Source organism: Solanum verrucosum, unplaced genomic scaffold (assembly GCF_900185275.1).
Source record: "Solanum verrucosum unplaced genomic scaffold, falcon-dt-bn FXZP01000229.1, whole genome shotgun sequence".
NCBI lineage: Eukaryota > Viridiplantae > Streptophyta > Magnoliopsida > Solanales > Solanaceae > Solanum > Solanum verrucosum.
In genome coordinates, this window is record NW_026020011.1 from 4,045,077 (window position 1) to 4,068,097 (window position 23,021).

General features: G+C 32.2%; 3 protein-coding genes and 1 pseudogene across 6 annotated transcripts in view; 3 read left to right on the plus strand and 1 right to left on the minus strand.

The window, feature by feature from the left end:
- Nucleotides 1-23,021, minus strand: part of LOC125819887 (probable rhamnogalacturonate lyase B) — a 425,441-nt gene that overhangs the window by 138,449 nt on the left and 263,971 nt on the right. The gene's annotated exons all lie outside the window — the stretch shown is intronic.
- Nucleotides 605-6,050, plus strand: LOC125819907 (inositol-tetrakisphosphate 1-kinase 3-like). Of its 2 annotated transcripts, XM_049499313.1 has the most exons (11): nucleotides 605-888; nucleotides 994-1,302; nucleotides 2,911-2,992; nucleotides 3,204-3,236; nucleotides 3,430-3,550; nucleotides 3,748-3,840; nucleotides 3,979-4,086; nucleotides 4,181-4,357; nucleotides 5,201-5,256; nucleotides 5,400-5,484; nucleotides 5,603-6,050. In XM_049499313.1, the coding sequence occupies exons 2-11, from the start codon at nucleotides 1,112-1,114 to the stop codon at nucleotides 5,671-5,673; spliced, it is 1,017 nt and encodes a 338-aa protein (XP_049355270.1). In that variant the 5' UTR covers nucleotides 605-888; nucleotides 994-1,111; the 3' UTR covers nucleotides 5,674-6,050. The 2 variants fall into 2 exon arrangements, with proteins under 2 accessions (XP_049355270.1, XP_049355271.1); XM_049499314.1 differs by having other exon boundaries at nucleotides 605-1,302.
- On the plus strand, nucleotides 6,645-11,995 carry LOC125819882 (endo-1,4-beta-xylanase 1-like). Of its 2 annotated transcripts, XM_049499285.1 has the most exons (7): nucleotides 6,645-6,758; nucleotides 7,690-8,057; nucleotides 8,138-8,297; nucleotides 8,427-8,779; nucleotides 9,413-9,590; nucleotides 9,805-10,338; nucleotides 10,810-11,995. In XM_049499285.1, exons 1-7 carry the CDS (start codon nucleotides 6,702-6,704, stop codon nucleotides 11,923-11,925), a joined length of 2,766 nt encoding a protein of 921 aa, XP_049355242.1. In that variant the 5' UTR covers nucleotides 6,645-6,701; the 3' UTR covers nucleotides 11,926-11,995. The 2 variants fall into 2 exon arrangements, with proteins under 2 accessions (XP_049355242.1, XP_049355243.1); XM_049499286.1 differs by lacking the exon at nucleotides 6,645-6,758 and having other exon boundaries at nucleotides 7,751-7,972.
- On the plus strand, nucleotides 14,500-18,385 carry LOC125819934 (branched-chain-amino-acid aminotransferase 2, chloroplastic-like; annotated as a pseudogene).

The following is a 23,021-nucleotide window of genomic DNA, read 5'->3' on the forward strand; positions in this document are numbered from 1 at the left end:
TTTTGAGAAAAAAATTTAGGGTTTTCCGGGCGCCACATCCATGAGCTAACACACGAAAAATCTGAGAATTTGGACGATTTTTAAAAAGGACTTGTAAATGCGGAAATGAGCCTTAAAAAATGGTGTGAGTATCCGTGAAGGTCCCCCAACTTATTACGGAGGTCCTCATAAAGTTTATTGAGAAAAAACTTTTGGGTGCTTCGGGCGCCAGATCCATGGGCGAATACACACGAAAAATCGAGGAATTTTTTGCGATTCTTAAAATAAGGCTTGTAAATGCGGAAATGAACGTTAAAAAAATGGTGTGAGTATACGTGAAGGTTCCCCAACTCATTACGGAGGTCTTCATAAAGTTTTTTGAGAAAAAAATTTGGGTGCTCAGATCGCTAGATATGTGGGCTAATACACATGAAAAATAAAAAATTTGAGCGATTCTTGAAAAAGGGCGTGTATATGCGGAAATAAAATACCTAGTAATTTTATAAAATAAAATACAATTGTTTTGGATGTGTCCCGAAGCAATGTAATTATTTATAAAAATCCCTTTTTTTGGGACCAATTTTGGTCAAAAACTTGTGCCTATAAATGACCACCATCCATCCACTTGTGTTGCATTACAACATTACAAACAAACCGTTCATATCTCTTCGTGTGTGTGCCGTGTCTCTCTCTCTCTAGATGTATACAAACATATATATGTGTTTTTGAGTGTGTTACTGTGTGTAAACCAGTTGTTTTTCATTTCTCCCTCTTTGGAATTCAGCCCTTTTGAAACAACTTTCAGATTACGCCAACTATTAAATCTTTTTTTTTTGTTTTTGGCTATCTGGGATTTTGTTCTCTTGAAGAAAGATTGAATCTTTCTTGATTTTGGTTATCTGGGGTTAAGTGTTTTTGAAAAAAGATTCAATCTTTGTTGGTTTAGGTTATCTGGGGTTAAGTTTTTTTGAAGAAAGATTGAATCTTTCTTGGTTTTGGCTATCTGGAGTTAAGTTTTTTTGGAAAAAAGATTCAATCTTTTATTGTTTTGGTTGTGTGGGGTGAAATTTTGTGTAGTAATTTGGTGTAAATACATAAATTTTGGTGTAAAAGAAAGGTGTTTTTTAGAGGGATGAGGATGGGAGGTGAAAATGTAGTGGGGTATGAGAGGGAGGTAGAAGAAGAGGAAGAGGAAAGGGAAATGGAAATGGTGGTGGCTCATGGGTCTCCCCAGCAACAGATGAAGTTGGTGGTGGTAGGCTATGCTCTTACATCCAAGAAAACTAAGAGCTTTTTGCAGCCCAAGCTTGTAGGTCTAGCTAGGTAATTAATCTATTTTTCTTTCTTCCTGTTTTGTAAATCATGATAGAACTCTCAAGAAATTTTGTGATTATTTGTTGAATTGCATTTACATTGTTGTTTATGTTAGAAATTTTAATAAGCAGAGGTGTATATGTGATTTAGAATAGGTGCATTCCAAGTAGGCACAATCTAAGTATGTATATTTTGTCATAAATATATGGTCTGAGAAGGAAGTTGTAGGTTAGGTAGAATTTATGCTATAAATATCATGTGTTTCCCATCTTCGAATGTTTTGCATCTATGCTTTGTTGATTGATGGATTTAGCTCTTTGTAGCAGGTTCAGTGAAATCACCCTTTTTAGGCTTAGACCTTGTGTACATGTGAATTCATATATATGTATATGTATGTTAGTGTGTGTGTAGATATTTATATATATAAAATATCTGTATTGCTCCGACTCTTCAAAAATGTTACTGTACTTGTGTCGGATCCTCCAAAAAGTACACTACTTTTGGAGGATTCAACATGCACATGGCAACATTTTGCAGACTCAGAGCAGCATAGTCTGTTTGAATATACTATACACATTAATATATATTTACATGTGTGTGTATGTCTCTCTATGTGTGCGCATATGTGATGTATGTGTGTATGTATAGGGATTGTGTGTGTGTGTGTATGTATGTATGTACAAAATGTACCTCATCCACTTGAACTCATTGTCCCTTGATATTGCCTGTTATGTTTGCTTTCATTAGGTGTAAAAATTGTTTTTGGGGTGTATGTAAGGGTAATTTAAGATCCACGTTTATGCGGTTTTGTTTGAAAATTACAGATTCCTTGCTATTGCATTCATTATCTGATGGTTCTTGGTTTACTTTGTGACTAAGGCATTGGCTGATTGATATTTAGATTATCTATATTTCAGTCAACATTCCTTTTATTTCTTGTGACCACCATATCAAGAGAGCAGTCATTAGTTTTGTTTTCTTTATTTGTTTAGGATTTGAACTCTGAATGGGTGAGGTAGGGAGAGGGGTTAAGAGAGTTGAGCAGCTCATCTCATTGAGTCCATGAATTTCTCAATTATTTCTAACCTCTGAATTTTGGCATCTAAATAACTTTGGATCATCAAAAATAAATGCATTGGTGTTATAGCAGCACTTTAGATGTGATGGATAAGTTTTTGGACCTTTTGTACTTGCTAGGAGATAATATGTAGTATTGGGTTATACCCAGCTCTGTGTTCAGAGATATTAATATGTTCATTGAACAAGCCTTGGTAGGCAGAGTTACCCGGTACATATGCTGGTGGGAGATAGCAAGTGCCACGTGGAATTAACAGGACACCAGGATTATCAAAACAAAAACGTTCATTGAACAACTGTCAGTGAGGAAGTATGGATTATCTGGAATTAGAAATGGTTAAGCATACTGATAGACTTCACTGAAAAAATACACTTACGACTGATTCATTTTTTTAAACTATGCTATTATTTTGTTTTGTTAATTTTTTAATGGACTTGTTTTGTTGAGGTCTAACACTAGTATCAATACAAATTGATCTGGATTTTATCATGTTTACATTGCAACCAAGTGTCTAACCATGCTCCTCCTGCATTACATAGGAATAAGGGAATACTGTTTGTTGCTATAGATCAGAGCAGACCCCTTTCAGATCAAGGTCCTTTTGACATTGTGCTCCACAAGGTTAGTTCATTGTACTACCTCATATTACTTCGTGCATTTTTATTGTTTTATGTCCGTATTTCATGTTAATTTACACCCAGATATCCTATTAGTTTCTTCCCAAGGAAGTAATCAGTCTGGTAATTTTTCCCTGTTTATATTGTACTAGTACTTTTTAATAGATGTTACTTAATAACCTATATTTATTTTTTGTGCTCTTCTTCTCTTGCAGTTGTCAGGAAGCAAGTGGAGTTGTATTCTTGAGGTTAGTTCATATCTAGTTTTATCATGAAGTTATTGATTCTGTTAGAATATTAATAATGAATGCGAATGTGGAAACTGATATATTAATATGTTCATTTGCTTTCTCTGTTAAAGCCTCCTTTCAGTTTAGTCTAAAGGAGTACATATAGAGTATCCCTGTCTCTTATCCTATGCACTTAATTTCATATGGACAGGATTATAGGAAAACACATCCACATGTCGCGGTCCTTGATCCTCCAGATGCCATACAGCAGGTATATAATCGTCAATACATGCTTGAAGATGTCGCAGACTTGAACTTGTCAGATAGCTATGGTAATTTTTCCACTTTTGTTCTATGATCAACGAGACTTTTGTCATGAACTTATGATTATCTATATACAATTGCTGTTATTCTGGAAAAAAGGGGGTCTGTTTATTAGTTGTATGCACCACGATTGTCAATTTACAGTTCCTGGAATGCTTTTGATAAAGCTGTTATGCTTAAACGATGAGTAACTTGCTTTTGACAGGCAAAGTAGGTGTTCCCAGGCAATTGGTTATAGAGAAAGATCCTTCGTCTATCTCAGATGCAGTGGATAAAGCTGGTCTTTCACTACCTCTTGGTAAGTATATCTGTATTTGGTTGTTGCTTATTTGGGATTAAATATGACCCAAATAATTGTTTGTTGGGCAATAGAGGGATAGATATTTTTTGTTGCGGCTGTTCTTTTTTCTGAATGGAGTTGTTTCTGTGTTCTCAGTGGCAAAGCCTTTGGTTGCAAAGTCACATGAGTTGTCTCTGGCCTATGATATGGCCTCTCTTCAGAAGCTTGAACCCCCACTTGTTCTGCAGGAGTTTATCAATCATGGTATGTATTTCATTTACAGGTTAAAATTGTGTATTTCGTGTGTAGTTTTGATTGAATTAGTGAGGTGGTGATACTGTAATTTTTGTGGCTGTAGGAGGTGTACTCTTTAAGGTTTTTATTGTTGGGGAAGCCGTTAAGGTTGTCAGGCGTTTCAGTTTACCTGATGTTAGCAAACGCGACCTGTCCAACAATGCTGGGGTTTTCCATTTCCCCAGGGTTTCGTGTGTTGCAGCATCTGCGGAAGAAGCTGATTTAGATCCTAGTGTTGGTGGTAAGCCATCTTTTCTATATGAATTTGGTTACATTGTTGTACATACCAGAATGTATCTAGCACACTTTTAATATGTAGACACCTATAGATATGGCTTACTCTTTGTTGGATATATCATATAAAGTTTCTTAAACATTTGATTCCTTGTTTTCAGACAAGTGGGAAGACTTCAATGATTCTTCGTCCATTTGATAAAATTATCATCTATTTTTTTTCCGGCTATAGATCGCCAAGACTAAGCAAGGATGTGATTGATTAAGGTTATTGATGCTGTTCATAGTATCCTAGTACTTTAGAGCTACTTCCTCACTTCTCTCCTGAAAGTTTAATCTGTCCTAGTCTTCTCAATATAAACTTGAACAGTGGTATAATAATTTTGTAAATTGGCCTTCCGTTACACTCCATCCTCCCACTTTATTGTTTATTCTTTTTATTCTCCTCTTTGCTTTGATTGGAAATGTTTGTTTCTTCTTTGTAAGCTCCTTTTTGCTTTGATTTGAGAAAGATTTTAAGGTAATCCACTTTGAGGTTCTAGCAAGACATATCTGAAGTGAGCGATTTGAATATTTAATAAATATACACAAACATCAGAATGCACAAGAATCAGTCTTTGCACACTTGCAGAATTTTCCCTTAAACTGATCAAGCTATTGGCCACTCTTGTCACCTAGATCTAAAATATTCAACATCACAGTTGTCGATAGGACCATTGATCTGCTATTTCACTTTTGCCAATACAAGGCCTTTCTCTGTCTGAAGACCTTAATTTTCTGTGGTTTTGCATGCTGTCGGGTGCTTTTATCACCAATATGGTGTTAACTAATTCATAATCATCCTCTGCAGAGCTTCCTCCGCGGCCATTACTTGAGAGGCTTGCGAGGGAACTTCGTCGTAGACTGGTATTTTCTGTTCATTTTCTCTCTTTTTCCTTAATAAATTATGATCGGAAGGGAATGAGCTACATGCTCTATCTTCTTGCCTGTTCTTGTTCTGCAGCTTCATAACATGTTATTTTAAATTTCTCTTGCAATGTGTCATGCAGGGTCTCAGGCTCTTCAACTTGGATATAATTCGAGAGCACGGGACCAAAGACTGTTATTACGTGATAGATATCAACTACTTTCCTGGTAAGTTATGCTTTCATCAGTAGACGTACCTTATCATTCACCACAGTTCGAAAGAAAAACTCTTCATTTCCCTCGGAACCAATGGTAATGAAATATCTTTTTCTTATATAAACTTCAGGGTACGGAAAAATGCCAGAATATGAACACATATTTACAGATTTTCTCCTGAGCCTTATGAAGCAGAAATAACAAGAAAATCCGTCCTGTATATAACTTGTCTATACTATAGAAGAGAAGAAGAGGATATAATCCAGTCAATACAAGCAAGGAGAAAACTCATAAAAGTGCAGAAACTAAAAGCTAATATTAGAAGACGCGGGCGGAGAAGCACGAAAGAAGTTCCATCAAATGTCTGAAATGACTTCTGGCTGAAGAACACAGTTACACAATTCTAGCAACAAAGCCTTGACTCCAATCTTTGTTTGTTTGTTTAATAGTTTTGGCCATTTTATTCCTCCTTTGGGTTAACAAGAGTAATTTGAGTTCCTGGTAAATGTTTTGCTGGAAAGTAAATGTGTGTGTACATAAAGTACCAAACTTTTTGCTGCCACCTTGTATATATATATGTGCATTGTGTACCTTTTTGCTCTTTTCTAATCTTCTTTTGGAGAACTAAAAAATCTTTGATCCTTACATAGAACAACAATAACAAGAATTGTTTGAGTAACTATGCTTGCTAACCTCACATATTTTTACAACCACATTTTTCTTGAACATAGAGATTAGAAGTATAATCTCAAATTCCCACAAAACTTAATCAAAAGTTAACAATGATCATACCCATAATGGTAAATATGTTCTTTTAACTAGTCCCTAACTTTGGGTGTGCACAAGTATGCATTTAAACTTGTATAAAGTTGAACATGTAGACACACATCCTACAAATTAGTTCAACTTTATACAAGTTTTAGTGTCTATTTGTGCACACACAAAGTTAAACGACATGTTTATGTATTATGCCACGATTATAATGAGATGAATAGAGTTCGAATCATAGGAATGGAAAGATGAATGAATTTGTACTTCTATTTTAACAATCTTATGGCATATCAATATGGATTAATCGAGGTTCTAATTAATATAGCGGACACTAAGTGGGAAATTTTAAAAAAAAAAAAAAAAAGTTGGTACAAGGTTGCATCCAGATTTTGACTAATAGTGAAGACAGCTGAAAAAACAAAACACAAAAAAAAGAAAAACAATTTTTTTTCTTAGAAATGAAAGGTCTCTCTGCTAGTAGCTTTGCACGTCGAATCTTCAAATCCAATTCACAGGTACTCTGTAATGTTCTTGCTTTCTCCAATCTAAATTGAACCAAAAATTGATTTTTTGTTAAAAAAAAATGATTTTGGGTAATCAATTGGGGGGTTTTGAATTTTGTTCTATAATGGGGTTATTGTACATTTGCTGAATTGGGGTTTATCAAGAACTTCAATTTTTTCTTGTGGGTCAACTTCCATCTTAACCAAAAATGAAAAAATGGATGTTTGAGAAAATAATTAAGTAAATAAAAATGTGTTCTTTTAGAGATGACTGCACACTTTAACTTGGTATCGAGCACTTGAAACCTAGATGGAATCTCACATGAAAGGGTATTTTGAGAATATAATTGAGTAAATGAAAGTGTGGGCACGGACAACTTAAGCTTTTAGATGAGATAATTAACGAAATATTTTGGGCTACTCTTCTTTCATGTATTATTACTTGCCTTTTTTGGTTGTTGTGGAAGTAATGTTGATTGAATCCTTTTGTTTAAAGGAGAGATTAGTTTATGAGAAACAAAACATATTTGGAAGAAAAAATTTAGGATAAACCGAATCGATAGTTGTTGATGCAAGGGTATATGGCATTCAAGTAAGGAATTCTGAAGAAACTTAGTATGAGTAAAATTTCATAATGTAAAGAACTGCTGAATATGCCTTGGGAAAACAATGAAAATCAAATTGTTTCCAAAAGCTGGATCAGAACAAGCTGACACAGGCTATTAGGTGTGTATCAGAAAAAAATACTATGTATTAGAAGATTTAGAAGCAGGCATGGTTTCTACGTGGTTTGATTTGACCTCGGAGCAATGTCTTTGCTCTTCTAATATTGCTATGTTTCTTATGAGTCTTGCATACCAAATCTGTACTTTATTAGGATGCATGCGATTTTTGTTGTCACTTCTCTTTGAGTGCATTTACGAAGATTATATTTTCTTGACAGAGCCCAAAGGAAAATAGGGAAAACACCGGCAGCTATGACGCTATTAATGTCATCCTTAACCATGACTTCTTGGAGGAGTTGCACTTGTGGCGCACCAATTGCTGCAATGCTTTTGTGGTTCCAGCGGGTTCTGGTAACTATAAAGGAACTGCAGAAGATGTAGGCTGTTCTTATGCTGTTGTCACGAATCGCACGGAATGTTGGCAAGGCTTGGAGCAAGATATTACAAGTAGAATTTCAGCTGGTTGTGACTACACAGTTTCTGCTTGTGTTGGAGTCTCTGGTACTTTTCATGGTTCTACTGACGTCCTGGCTACGTTGAGACTTGTTTACCAAAATGCAGATAGAGACTATTTATTTATTTCAAAGTTAGTCTCTATCTTTATCCTCATTATTACTTTTTATTGTTTATGAAACATCTATAACGTAAGCACCTTACTCCATGTAGAAAATCTGTTACGGGGGAGGGTTGGCATATGTTGGAAGGTTCATTTTCACTGTCAACTAAGCCCGATCAAGTTATCTTTTATCTCGAGGGACCTTCACCTGGATCTGACCTGCTCATAAAATCAGTGATCATCACTTCCCCCGGTTGCACTGATTATGAAGTAAGTTATTTCTCCAGACAAAACTAACAATGGAAGTCCCACTTACGACTTGTGTTGGTTTTTTGTTGATTACAACAGCTTAGACTATCTGCTCTATTACTGAAAGCACTCTTACCTTTATTCTGATAGAGTTCTAGGCCAACATCCAGTTGTATTGATGATGAGGAGATCATAGTAAATGCAAATTTTGATTACAGCCTGAATAGTTGGTCTGGAAGAGGCTGCAAGGTTGTTTGCCATGACTGTATGGCAGATGCAAATATCAATCCAACCTCTGGAAAGTACTTCGCATCTGCAACAGAGCGCACACAGAGCTGGAATGGGATTCAACAAGATATAACCGGGAGAATAAAGCGAAAGCTTGCATATGAGATGACTGCTATTGTTCGTCTATATGGTCACAATGCCAATAGTGCAGATGTTCGGGGAACATTGTGGGTTCAAGCAGCTGATAACCATGAACAGTATATAGGAATTGCCAAGTAAGTTAATCCAAGTTCCACTTATGTAATGTAACATGTCTTTTCATTAACTAGATTTCTCTCTGTTCTTGGAAAGCACCCACACTATATACAATATTTTACCAACCTATACCCTTTCTTCACATCTATAAAATTTTATATGACTCGACCAGCCCTTTCTTCACATTTATAACATTTTATATATTGTAGTCTTAGTCAATATAAGCCCTACTCTGTGGGATTGCATTGGGTAAGTTGTTGTTGTAGTCTCAGACTCTTTAGTCATTATAATCGCCTTAGCAACATTAAGGAATTTCTGATAGTAACTGGTTGTTTCTTCTGAATTGTGTGTGGATAATCATTTCTCTACCGTATTAGCAATCACTAGAAGGAGCACTGCTGTAACTTCAGGTTTATTTTGTATAGAGTTTGATGATTTTCCGTGGAAGGAAAATCACTAGATAATTATCTCTTGACATTAATTTTTCTTCACACTCTTGGAATCAATTTTGGTATAAGCTAATTGAAGTGCACCAACATAATAGATATCTGGTGGTTTGTCTTGATAAGTTATCTTCTCCTCCCTGTTTTTTCAATTAAGCTGCATATTGAAGTTTCTTATGAAGTGGCTTAACGAAAGCTAGTGGTCTGCAGAGTCCAAGCCACAGACAAAGATTGGGTGCAGTTGCAAGGAAAGTTTCTTCTAAATGACTCTCCATCTAAAGCTGTTATCTTTTTAGAAGGTCCACCTCCAGGCACGGATATCCTCCTCAATAATTTAGTTGTAAATCACGCAGTTAAACTTCCTCCTCCTCCTCCACCAGTTGTTGTGGTTAGTCAGTTCATCATTTTTTCTTTTCTTTTCTTTTTAGCAATGGTATGGGCGTAAAGGCCTTAGGAAGTATTGTGTTATGCATCTTATGCTAGCTAGCTGCCACTAGAAAGTGTCTCTCAGTTTAACACTTAATGTTTCATGTCTCTCCGGATCCATAGTTCACAGCCATATAGCATTTGAAGCATTCTTTCACTTTTTCTTGGTCTTTCAGAATGCAGTTTTTGGTGTTAATATAATCACAAACACCCATCTGAATAATGGCACAAATGGCTGGTTTCCGCTAGGCAATTGCAGAATGAGTGTTCAAACAGGCTCACCACATATAATTCCTCCAATGGCTAGAGATTCCCTTGGTTCTCATGAGAATTTAAGTGGTCATTGTATTGCAGTGACTAATCGTACCGAGCCATGGATGGGTCCTGCTCAGGTGATCACAGATAAAGTTAAACTCTATTTGACATACCAAGTATCTGCATGGGTTAAAGTCAGACATGCATCAGGCCCTCAGAATGTAAGCGTGGCCCTTGGTGTAGACGACCAATGGGTTAATGGGGGCCAAGTTGAGGTCAGCGATGATCAATGGCACGAAATTGGAGGATCTTTTAGAATTGAGAAGCAAGCAGCTAAAGTGATGGTGTATGTTCAGGGTCCTGGTGCTGGGGTTGACCTAATGGTAGCTGGACTTCACATTTTTCCAGTTGACAGACATGCAAGATTTAACCACTTGAAGAGACAGACGGAGAAGGTAATATCTGAATATTCCTTTTTGTATTTTCAATTGTCATTCCAGCATTACGATCTTTAGGTCCTGTAAGGTTCTTCTAAATGCTTGTGTACTGTTTCCAAGACTACGTCTGAAAGCAGATTTGTGACATTTTACTGATTGCTGCACAGAAGCTCCGACATTAGAAAGAAAAAAGAATGGTGTTACTTGTGACAAAGTCTTTGTTAAGCAATTTCCGATGAAACTAATTGCATATATTGTTTTCTTAGATTCTTCCTTTTCATGTGAGTTAAATAAATGTTGTTGCAATAATATGATTTAAAACAGCTCATCAAACATTTACGAGATCAGTGTTAGTGTTTTGGTATGTGTTTCGAGATCAAATGGCTGTTCTTTCAGAATTCGCTTCATTAGGTTGGCAGCATGTAAAATGCATAGATTTTTCAGATATGATCAGTTATGCATCTGAAAAAATATATATTTCTTTCTCAGATACGCAAGCGAGATGTCATCTTGAAGTTCTCTGGATCAGACTCGGTCAGTTTGCATGGCATGTCTGTTAGAGTTAGACAACAGCAAAACAGTTTCCCCTTCGGATCGTGCATTTGCAGAACAAACATGGACAATGAAGACTTCAATGATTTCTTTGTCAAGAACTTCAATTGGGCCGTCTTTGGAAACGAGCTGAAGTGGTACAGTACCGAGGCACAGCGAGGAAAATTCAATTACAGAGATGCAGACGAGCTCCTAGACTTTTGCTTAAGACACAACATTCAAGTTCGTGGACACTGTATATTTTGGGAGGTGGAGTCCACTGTTCAAGAATGGATACGCTCGTTGAACAACAATGACTTGACAACAGCTCTTCAAAACCGTCTATCGGGTCTGCTTACACGTTACAAGGGGAAGTTCAAACATTATGATGTGAATAACGAGATGATGCATGGTTCTTACTACCAAGAACGGTTAGGTAAAGACATCTGGGCAAATATGTTCAAAAAAGCACACCAATTGGATCCTTCCGCGATCTTATTTGTAAATGACTACCATGTTGAGGATGGCTGTGACACTCGGTCATCCCCTGAAAAGTACATCGAGCATATTCTTGACCTCCAAGATCAGGGTGCACCAGTTGGAGGAATAGGTATTCAGGGACACATCGATTGTCCAGTTGGACCGATTGTCTGTTCAGCTCTTGATAAACTGAGCATTCTTGGACTTCCAATCTGGTTTACTGAAGTTGATGTCTCTTCTAATAACGAACACGTTAGAGCTGATGATTTAGAAGTCATTCTTCGAGAATCTTTTGCTCACCCTGCTGTGGAAGGTGTAATACTGTGGGGATTCTGGGAGCTGTTCATGAGTCGAGAAAATGCACATTTAGTGAATGCAGAAGGTGAGCTCAACGAAGCTGGAAAACGATACCTTGCTCTTAAGCAAGAATGGTTATCCCATGCTCATGGCCATATCGATGACCAAGGTCAATTCAGCTTTCGAGGATTCCATGGCTCGTATGAGGTAGATCTCGTTACTGCTTCCATGAAAATTACCAAGACGTTCGTCGTTGACAAGGGTGATGATGCACTAGTTATCTCCATTGATATATAGTACTGATTTTGAGTTGAGTTTTTGACTCATAAATGGCCTTATAGTATGATTGTGTGAAGTTGAATAATAGATTATATGTACAAAAATGTGATTTGTTTATCTTGTATCATTTCAAATGAATAAACAAAGAATAATTCCATATGTTTATATTAGTTTTGATTTTTGAAGTGTGTTTCGATCACACTATTAAATCAAAAAAAATTTAGCGATGGACAAATTTTATAACTAAATAATATGCAAAATTCGTTGTTAATTCTATCTAGCGACATTTCAATTCAAGCATGAGACAATGGCTAATTTAGAAATGTTAATAAAAGGTGTCAAATTATAAAAAATGAGAGAAACTCGTAAAAAATTAGTGGAGACAATATAAATATAAATTAAAATTTTAATCTAGCTAAATAGTGTAATTTTTCGACGAAGAGGCTAATGTCATTTGATACCTTTTAGCTTATGCTCCACCATGGCTTCGGATATGGAGTCGCTTTTGTTGGAGAATATGTTACCCTGGACTTTTCGACGCGAATTCAAATAATACAAAACACCGAATTGGAAACAAAAAAGAAACCATATACTCCCTTCATTTAATATTATTCGGCCCCTCTTGACCTGACATATTCCTTAACATAATTTTTATTAGAGGTGTATTTTACTAAACTAATCTTATTTATGTTGTTTTCAAACTCTAAATTTGGCTACTATTATATGTAGTTATTTAGTATTAAAAATAGTATGAAAAAGGCATCAAAACTCTCTTGATTTGTAAAAATGAACAAGTAAAATGAAATATCTATATTTATTATGAGAATCAAGTAAAATGAAATGAATAAGTAATATCTTACGGTCAAAACTCAATCTTTAAATGCAGAAAAAGACAAAAAGAAAAGTACAATAAAAATAAAAATAGCCTGGTTGTATTTTTAGAAGTTAAATTAATAGCAATTGCTAACAATGTTACTAATAATAATGAACATAATATCAAAAATGGTAAGTTTCCTAAAACACATTATTAGTACTATTATCTTTGTTCAATGTATAGTTTTATTTGAGATTTTAATACTTATTGTCACTTGTTTTTATCGACAAAAGAATGGGCAAATTATTTGACAAAAATTTCTACTTACTTTTACCTAGCCTAGCCTATAATGAATATGAAAATTTCTCAAAATGAACCCTAATGTATTTATATCTACTACACTAATAATTAATGCTAGGATTTTATCTCCACAACGTGAAGATCTGCATCATATTCTATTCTAGATCTAGAAAACTTTTTCCCTTTTTTTCGAGAATTGATTTTTTCTTTGATGTCTGATATTCATTTTGTAGTCTGATTAATTTAGATTTGTATGAGGTAGTGCTATCTACTAAGAATTTTTCCGTGGACTCGAAATCGAGATCTTTGATTACTTATTATATTGTTTTAAATACGTAAATTGTTTCAAAAATAAAATAAAATTGTAGGTCTGAAATCACAATCAAAATAGAAAAAATTGAATTGTGGTACATAAATTGAGACGGAAGAAATATTATTTTGTGATTTTAGAAATATTATTAGACATAATATATAAACAGACACTGAAATTCAACCTCAGTTGGTAGGTAAGTAATACTCCAACTTTTAGAATGTATATTTGGAGACATATAATGAAGTACAAGTTTAATTTTAAAAGTCTTACCCACAAATATTATGATTTATTCAAGAGCTCTATATTCAACTACAAATTTTCTTTAAATTTTATGTCTAGTCAAACAAAATCATATAAAAAGAAACAGTAGAAGTATAAGAATATTTTGCAATTCAACCCTTTTTCTTTCCCTTGATACCACACAAAACATAGGTTGATAAAACTATATATTAAAAATTAGTTGATAAATATATAATAAATGCATATTAATATATCTTGCGAGTATAATTCGATCGACTTTTTGCATAAAAATCCAAAATTTTTTTTATTCATATTTACATCAAATCAATAAATTAAAATACACGCGATGTCCTCATGGGATTGTACTATCCTTAAACATAAAGTTTTCCCCATATTTTGGCCTTTTTTGTTTTTTTCTTTTCCAATATTCTATATATAGAATTGCTTTATTTTTTTCAAAATTATTAGATCTTTCCTATATATATCTACTTTGACATTTACATCCTTCTTGTATTCTTCTTCTGCAATTAAACATGATTCAAAGAGCTGCATTTTTTCACAAATTAATTGAATCTTCTTCTCTACCATCAAAGGTTAGTCATCGTATTTTTGTGTTAAATATTTGACCAAACATGCTAATTCATTGTGATAATTGGTATGAACGTTATTAATTGTACATAGCTCAAGTCAGAAACAGTGAAAATACGTATATCGAGCTGACTAGAGATTTGTGATTATTGTGATTTTAGTTTGGAGCTAGGTACTCTACAGCTCAAGCCACAACTTTTATACAAACTATAGTAGTACAAAGGTATGTTACATTTGATTTTTTTTTATGCATTTTAGAGGAAATAACATATATATAATTGTTGAAAAAAAATCACTAATTTTGACAATTTTTTTTTTTTTAATTGATGTTAGTGATGATGAGTCCAATATTGACATTGATTGGGAGAATCTTGGGTTTAATTTAATGCCAACTGATTTTATGTACCAAACAAAAAGTTGTGAAAATGGTCATTTCAAACAAGGCCAACTTAATCCCTACGGCAATATCCAATTAAGTCCCTCAGCTGGTGTGTTAAACTATGGACAGGTATTTCGTCGTTAATCTGTCGCTAAATTATGATAATATACCGTGAAATAGAATTAGTGACGGATTTTATTGACGTAAATTTCATTAAAACAGGGTATTTTTGAAGGTACAAAAGCATATAGAAGAGATGATGGACGTTTATTTCTATTTCGTCCTAACCAAAATGCAATTAGAATGCAAATTGGTGCTGAAAGAATGTGCATGCCTTGTCCTTCAATTGATCAATTTTTGGATGCTGTGAAACAAACTGCTCTGGCTAATAAACGTTTTGTAATTTTTCTTTTACTTCAAGCTTTATATTTTACTCTACAAAAAATAAAAATAAAACAAGAAATTAGTAACATACAACTTATGTTGCGGGGTTTATCAAAGAATCATGTTAGATAGGGGCTTTTTTGTTTTGTTGTTTCTTATGACCCCACTTAGAGGGCCATGGGACCGTTAATCATGTTGTAGTCGGGGGTGGAGCTAGAGTGTAGAAAGTGGATTAGGTAGAATTTTAAGTAATTTTGGATAAATTCTTGTAATTGTCTTGAGAAATTTACGTAATATGCATAAATTATTGTAATTTAGAATTTAGTAATTCAAAAGGGCTAAAATCTTGAATTGATATGATTCAAATCTCGACTCTGCCTCTGACTCTAGTCACTTGGCCATAGTTCATCTACTAGATTTGTTTTCCTTGTCTCTCAAGGATACAACAGGTAGAGACAGGTAGGGTCGAGAAGTTCATCTGAAACTCATTTGGTCGAAAATTATGTTATTTATATATATGTTTAAAAATTACTTTTTATGTATATATATCGTTAGACACCCTGTGATTTCTTCATGTGTACCTCTTCATATTTTGAACCCCTTAGTGAAAAATCTAGTTGTGTCTCTGGGATACATTGCTACGAGCCTATTGAACATATATCTTGTTCAATAAGGTTGTAGTTATGAGCTATTTAATGACAGATTAGCCACAAAACTTGTAGCTAATTTCATTTATTTTTATTTTTTGATAGCTCTTTAGATTTATTTTGGAATTACTATTTAATAAAGTTGTTTATTTATTTATTTATTGAATAAGTGTAGATTCCTCCTCATGGAAAAGGGTCTCTTTATATAAGGCCTTTGCTTATAGGAAGTGGACCAATTCTTGGTTTGGCTCCAGCACCAGAGTACACTTTCCTTGTCTATGCTTGTCCTGTTGGAAATTATTTCAAGGTTAGTCAAGTTTTTCAAATATATGATAAATATAGTTCGATCTGAAAGCAATGGGTGCACCTGCATCCACTATTTTTATTTCTAGTAACATTTTTTGTGAGTTTCATGTAGGAAGGGACATCGTCATTGAACTTGTACGTTGAGGAAGACCTTCATCGCGCCTCGCGTGGTGGAGTTGGAGGTGTCAAAAGCATTACTAATTATGCCCCGGTAAAAAATAGTTTCCTTCAAACTTCATCTGTCCTATTATATGCGACACTAATATTACTAAGTCAAACTACTAAAGAACATGTGGCTCAATTCACACCCTATGTAATTGAATGCTTTGATTCTCGTACTCCAAACATGTTCACATAAACTGAGACAAAGATTATATATTTGAGATAATGTTATGTAATATGTGCAGGTTTTAAGAGCCATAAAAAGTGCAAAAGACAAAGGATTCTCAGATGTATTATACCTTGACTCTATAAATAAGAAATACATTGAAGAGGTCTCTTCTTGTAACATTTTCCTAGTGAAGGTACATATTCCTAACATTAATTATCACATGATCAGTTAATTTTCGTTTCTCGAGAATCAAACTTTGACTAATACTTTAAAATAGGGGAAAATGTCTTGAAATATATCCGAACTCTGACCGAAATTGTTGTATTAATTCCAAACTTTGGGAAGGACCTATTACCCCATGCACTATTTAATAGTGTATTTTAAAGATATATAAGTGTTCAGCTGGACATGTTACTATTTATAATGATGCAATATTTATGATGTCCACGTGAACACCTATATATCTTTAAAATACACTATTAAATAGTGCAGGGATAATAGGTCCTGCCCAAAGTATGAGATTGTTACAGCAATTTCGGTCAAAGTTTGGATATATTTCGAACCCTTTTCCCTTTAAAATACATTCTTTCTTTGTACGTACGTATTATGAATAAATTATAACTTATTATACTTTTCATATAATTTTTGAATATCTACGTGTTGATTATAGATATTGAAAAACCGTATATATTCATAGGGAAATATCCTTTCAACTCCAACAACAAGTGGAACTATTCTTGAAGGAGTGACAAGAAAAAGTATTATGGAAATTGCACATGATCTTGGTTACCAGGTTTATTTTTTAATTTTAATTATTATTCAAGCAACTAATAAAGATATTAATTAATTTATTAAGTACAAATTAACTTGATATTCAAAAAAAAATTCTATTTTTTTTATTTTAAAAATAAATTGTTGCCAATGTGGTACAGGTTGAAGAACGTTTAATTGAAGTGGAGGAATTGAATAATGTTGATGAAGTATTTTGTACTGGAACTGCTGTTGGTATTGCTTCAGTAGGTAGCATCACTTATAAAGGCAAAAGGTACCAAAATAATTAAGTTAATTTGAAATAGTAAGTTTAGCATTTTATCCCTATTAATTATGAAGTGGACGAATTAAAAAAATGGTTTTCAAGAAGTTCTACCTTAATCAAAATTAATTAATTGAGGATATAATAGGTAAAAAAAATTGTCCTTTCTTGATCAGACAAGTAAAATGGGACAATTAAAAAAAGATAATTGAACAAGTAATTAGGGACATATGATATTTTACGTATGTTATTTTGGCCAGAAAATTTGGCCAGAATGGTATTTTACATATGTTATTTTATCTTTTTGAACATTTTTACCCTTTGAACTTTAATACCTTTTAACTAAAAAATGGAAAAAAGATTAATTTATTTTAAAATAAAAAAATATTATAGATTTTTTAATTTTCTAGCCAAATTTTCTGGTCATTTAGCATTACCCTTTATATTTTTTCCTTTAATGTTTTTACTAGCTAGTACTCCCATTCTAAAAATAATAATAATTGATTTTCACTCAGATTCTTGTACTGAAACCTCGACTAAATTCAAAAAGCACTGTAGGGCATATTTATGAACAACGCTCCTAGCCCGAACCCATTCTAAATTAATTGCCATGCTTTGTGCTTTTTTGGGAAATTAATTAATTATATATATATATATATATATATATATATATATATATATATATAGGATCTATATAAAAAGTACACACTTCATATAGCAATTTTCCTCACGTATTAAATATGATAAAAGTTGCATATTTTTAAAATATTGATCAAAATTAATATAATTTATTTCTCAAAAATAAAATATGACAACTAATTTGAGATAGAAAATAACAAATTAAATTCTTTGCAGAAAACTGACACTTCATTTAATAAAAAACATTTAACATGGTCAATGCAAAGATAACGATGTGTCATGCATGCCAGTCAATTAGTACTTATTTTTCCTTTTTTCTATTTTCTTTCTTTTTATGCATAATTATATAAGTTAATTTTCTTTATTAATTTGAATTTTGTATTTTTTTTCTTTTACTGGATTGAGTACAAGGAAAAGCTAACAAGTAAGAAATTGTGCTCAAGATTAATTGAAATTCAAAGAGGTATTATTGAGGACAAGAGGGACTGGATCGTAGAGATTTAGGACCCGTTTTGTAGGAGGTATTAATCAAAATAGTCCATGGATTAAAATTTAGTCCAACAAAAACATTGTTTGGTTCCTGAACCTAAGCCATGGATTAGTTTATAAAATATATATAGTATATTTTTCAATCATATTGATAAATTAATTAGTTGAATGATATGTATTCATAACTCTCTCTAATTAATAGGAATAATTACGGCTTATTAATTATGGGTTAACTCCTCTTGGATAATTAATTTAGACTGTAGATCGCTTGCGTGGATTGATCCGACCCATTTAAATGAGATAAAATAGGAGGAGTTTTCTAGAGAAATTAAAATAACTATCCAATAAACAGTTAAGGAACAACTATATTATCTATTCTTCTGCCTATAAATCCATCTTTCAACATAAAAAGAATAAGCTTAAAATATAGATTTCTCCCTACACTTTAAAGAAACGAAAAAAGGTATTTAATTTGTGGAAAAACATTTTTGTTTCCTAGTGACTCGAAATAGATTTTGAATTGTTTCTTTTGATAATAAAATCAATAACTTTTGGTTCGACTATTATAAGGTACATAATTATTGTTCTTGCTCCATTAATTAATTAATTATAATACAACTCCAAATTAAAGGGCCTAACCATTTCGACCACAGATGACATGACTGCAAAATTCAAAGAAAGAGGCCCGTTTTATTCTCACCAAATGTTTACATTAAATTAAGGGAATGTAATTTAATATTGATAAGTAAGTTAATGAAGTGAATACTATACATTAAGTAATTATGATTAAATAATGTTATTGTATATTTATACACATGGCATGTATCTATTGATTAGATGTAAATATTTAGTGTCGATATGGATAAGATTTTACCTTCAAAGATGGAAAAGAGATACATTAATTTGATATTTTAAACAAAAAAATTTAGATATTCAATAATTATACGAAAAGTACTATAAATTTTAATTTTTTACATATCAATATGATGAAAAAATACATTATAAAATGTTAGTCAATTTTTTTATAGTTTGACTCTAAAAAAATAAAACTATGATAATTAAAAGTGAACAAAAATAGTATTAAATTTATTCATATTTAATAAATTTACTAATATTAATACATTTTTTTTTTGAATAAAATCTATTAAATTAATCGAATTTACATGCAAAATACTAGATCCACCTACCCTAACGTAAATGGTTATAGGGACAAAACAGACAACACAACGTGCATGAATCTAACTTTTTCTTCAAACATTTATTGCCTTTTAATGGTTATCTCATATCTGATACTGATACTATGAAGGACTTACATATTTGTACTTTTTTTAATAAAAGAAAAGGGTTAAATTTAGCATTTTTTTAAAAAAAATTAGTATGCCCTCATTTTATTTTACTTTTTAAAATAAATTGTTAAAAATGCTCCTTCAATTCATCCGTGAGATGTTATCACGTGGGTGAGATGAATATCACGTGACATTATATATCATCATCTTAATTCTATTTTATTCAATATCCTTATGTTTAATTAGGGATGGATTTAAGAGAGGAAGAAGATGTTCACCTGAATTTTTTCGATAAAAATTATTGGTTTAAATAATTTAAAATTCACCTTAAGATAAGATTATATTTTAATTTTTTTAATGCTTTTAATTAATAAAATTTTGAATTTGCCATTGTATACATTAGCTAACCTAATGTGGTTGCAAAACTACTAGAAGTAATGGACAAAATAGTAATAAAAAGGATTTTATTTTCCCTTCTAAGCTACATATTATGGGAATAGAGGGTTTTTTTTTTAAGTAAGAGTTTCTTTTATTTATGAGAAAAAGGAAAAATATATCTCTGAACTATCGTAAATGGTATGCAGATATCCTCCGTCATACTTTTGGGCATTAGTGCCCATGCCGTCTAAAAATTAGAGCATATATGTCTTTCACTCTAACAGAAGACTAAATAGGGACACATGGTACAATCTTATCCGTTCATTCGATATTTAATAAATGTCAAATTGGTGGATAAGATTATGACACGTGTATGTCTGTTAATATAAAGGGTATATATATGTTTCAGATTTTGGACGAAAAGGGCACCAATGTCCTAGAAGTATGACAGAGGGTATCTACATATCATTTACGATAGTTCGGGGTATATTTGTCCCTTTTCCCTTTATTTAAAGCTATATTAATTGGGAGTTTAACAAGATGACCTACAAATGGTGGGGGGGTGCACAGAGGTGTATCCAGGATATCGGCAAGATGGGTGTATGATAACAAAAAAAATGCATCTTAAATATAAATTTGATAAATTTGACTTTTATGTTCTTAATATGAACCATTAATTTTTTTAAAAAAAATATAGGTCCAAAATATATAATACTACTAGTTTTAAATTTTACTATACACGTTTGATTTAATTATATAAATTTTTTTACAGTGCTAAAAATTTTATGAATTTTCAATGTAATACACTTGAATATTTTGGAAGATTAAAGGAAAAAACAAAAGAAAAATTAGTTGAAACACCAAAAATGTTACCGATAACCACTTGGAGAGGTGTTACGCAAAAAGACAAGATATATAAGAGATTCAAATTTATATCCTCACTTAGAGAGGTGCACCTAATCATTATCATATTATTATAGAATACTTTGAATGTGGGTTCACGCATCTATATTTAAATATTTTTAAAAAAATATAACACTATAATCTAGAGAGGGGAGCATGGGTTCACGTGAACCCACGGCACCCCCTCTAGATACGCTCCGAGGGGAGGGTGGGGGGAATTCTGAAATTTAAAAAAAATAAAAATGGCAAACTTTTATTTGTGACATGTCGCGTGACGTTCTCAAATATTAACTATTTTTTAAAAGTAAAAAGCGTAACTATTGTTTCCAATATATTGAGAAAGTATTAAGTATATATAGTTACTAATATATAGATATAAAGACAAAATACCCTATTATTCAAATTTATCTTTAATTTGTCTGGTTATACTGCATAATCTAACCTTACATACTCTCTTGTTTGTCCTATATGACAAAATAAAAGGTCAATTAAGGACAAAATAAAAGATCAATAAAATATTGAAAGTATTATTTGTTTTGTTCATAGAATTATTATGAAGGTAGAGATAAATTAATTTAAATAAATAATCGGTCAATATCTCATACCTTCTCTTATTTTACTAAATTTTTATGGAGAACATACAATTTTCGATCCTACTCAATTTGATTCAATATAGCATAAATATTCTTAAAAATGAAAGAAATGATTTTATTTTTCTTTGTTTGTTAACACATGAATGATTATTATTTTCACCTAACTACAGTTGGCTGGTGGGGGGCTGATGAAAAAGATTCAGAGTATATGGGGAAAAAAGCCATACACCTATGTTTCAATTTTTATTTTTATTTTAAAAATGATATATTTTTATATTTAATAATAATTTAATTATATTGTACTGAAATAATAATTTATAAACATATAAATATCTATAGTTTATTTCAATCTTCAGACTATAAATTTTAAAAGTCATTTTTCTTTTTTTTTATTGAAACTACGTGTTCATTTAAATATCTATCTCATAAATTGAGACGGAGCGAATAATAAAGATAAAGCTTAGTATACGAATAGACAGCTAGCTAAATTAAAATACTGCATGTTCTATTTATTAGTACACCTTCTCCATAACTTCTTCATATATTTGTGTTTTGTTGTTCAAGTCCTCTCTCATTTTTAGCATTTTAATATAAAGTTTATTTTACACTTTCGGGATAATAATATCTCCAACAATATTATTTTTTCTTGTGCAACATGATCATCCAAAGGGCTTCATGCTTTCACAGAGCTCTACTTACTTCTTTAGAGAAGGTCAGTGTATATATCTCCATCTTCATCACTATTTTTCGTATTTTTTTGGTAACATAAATATTGTTAAGAACTCTCTGACATGAAAATAAAAAAGTTTGTAACGCTGAACTGAATTCCTAATTCTAATATGAGTCCCACACTTCATTAGCCCATATCGTTTCTTAAAGGATTCCTATAAGAATATTGAAATGGAGTACTACTATATACTCTCTTCATTTTATTTTACGTGTCTTAATTTGATTAGACATAAAATTTTAAAAAGTAAGTGAATCTTTTGTATTTTATGGTGTCAAAGACCACACTATTCAAAAGTCTCCTTCATTTTTATAAATTTCGTGTCTAATCAAACTATGATATGTAAGAATCGTTTGGTAAAGTTATAAGAATAATACTGAGTAAGATGTGTTGATAACGTTGAAATTAGTAATGCTGAATTGTTATTTATCCACTGTTTGATTTGGTGTATGAAAATTTTATCTTCGATCATGCTTATTCATGTATTATACATTGATGATACCATAATTTGCTATGTATCAGTTATACAACCTATTATATATAAGGTGTATAACATAGATTGAAATCCTATCAAATAATTACGTAAATAGTATTAGTTTCTTTAGTACATCCCACCAAACATCTCCTTAAATTGAATCAAAGGAATCGGAGCAGTACTCACTTTATTCTAATTTATGTGACACAATATTTCTAAATTTAGAAATAACTAGCTTAATACTTTACGATTTACACTTTTATACCACATACAAATGTTACAATATGAC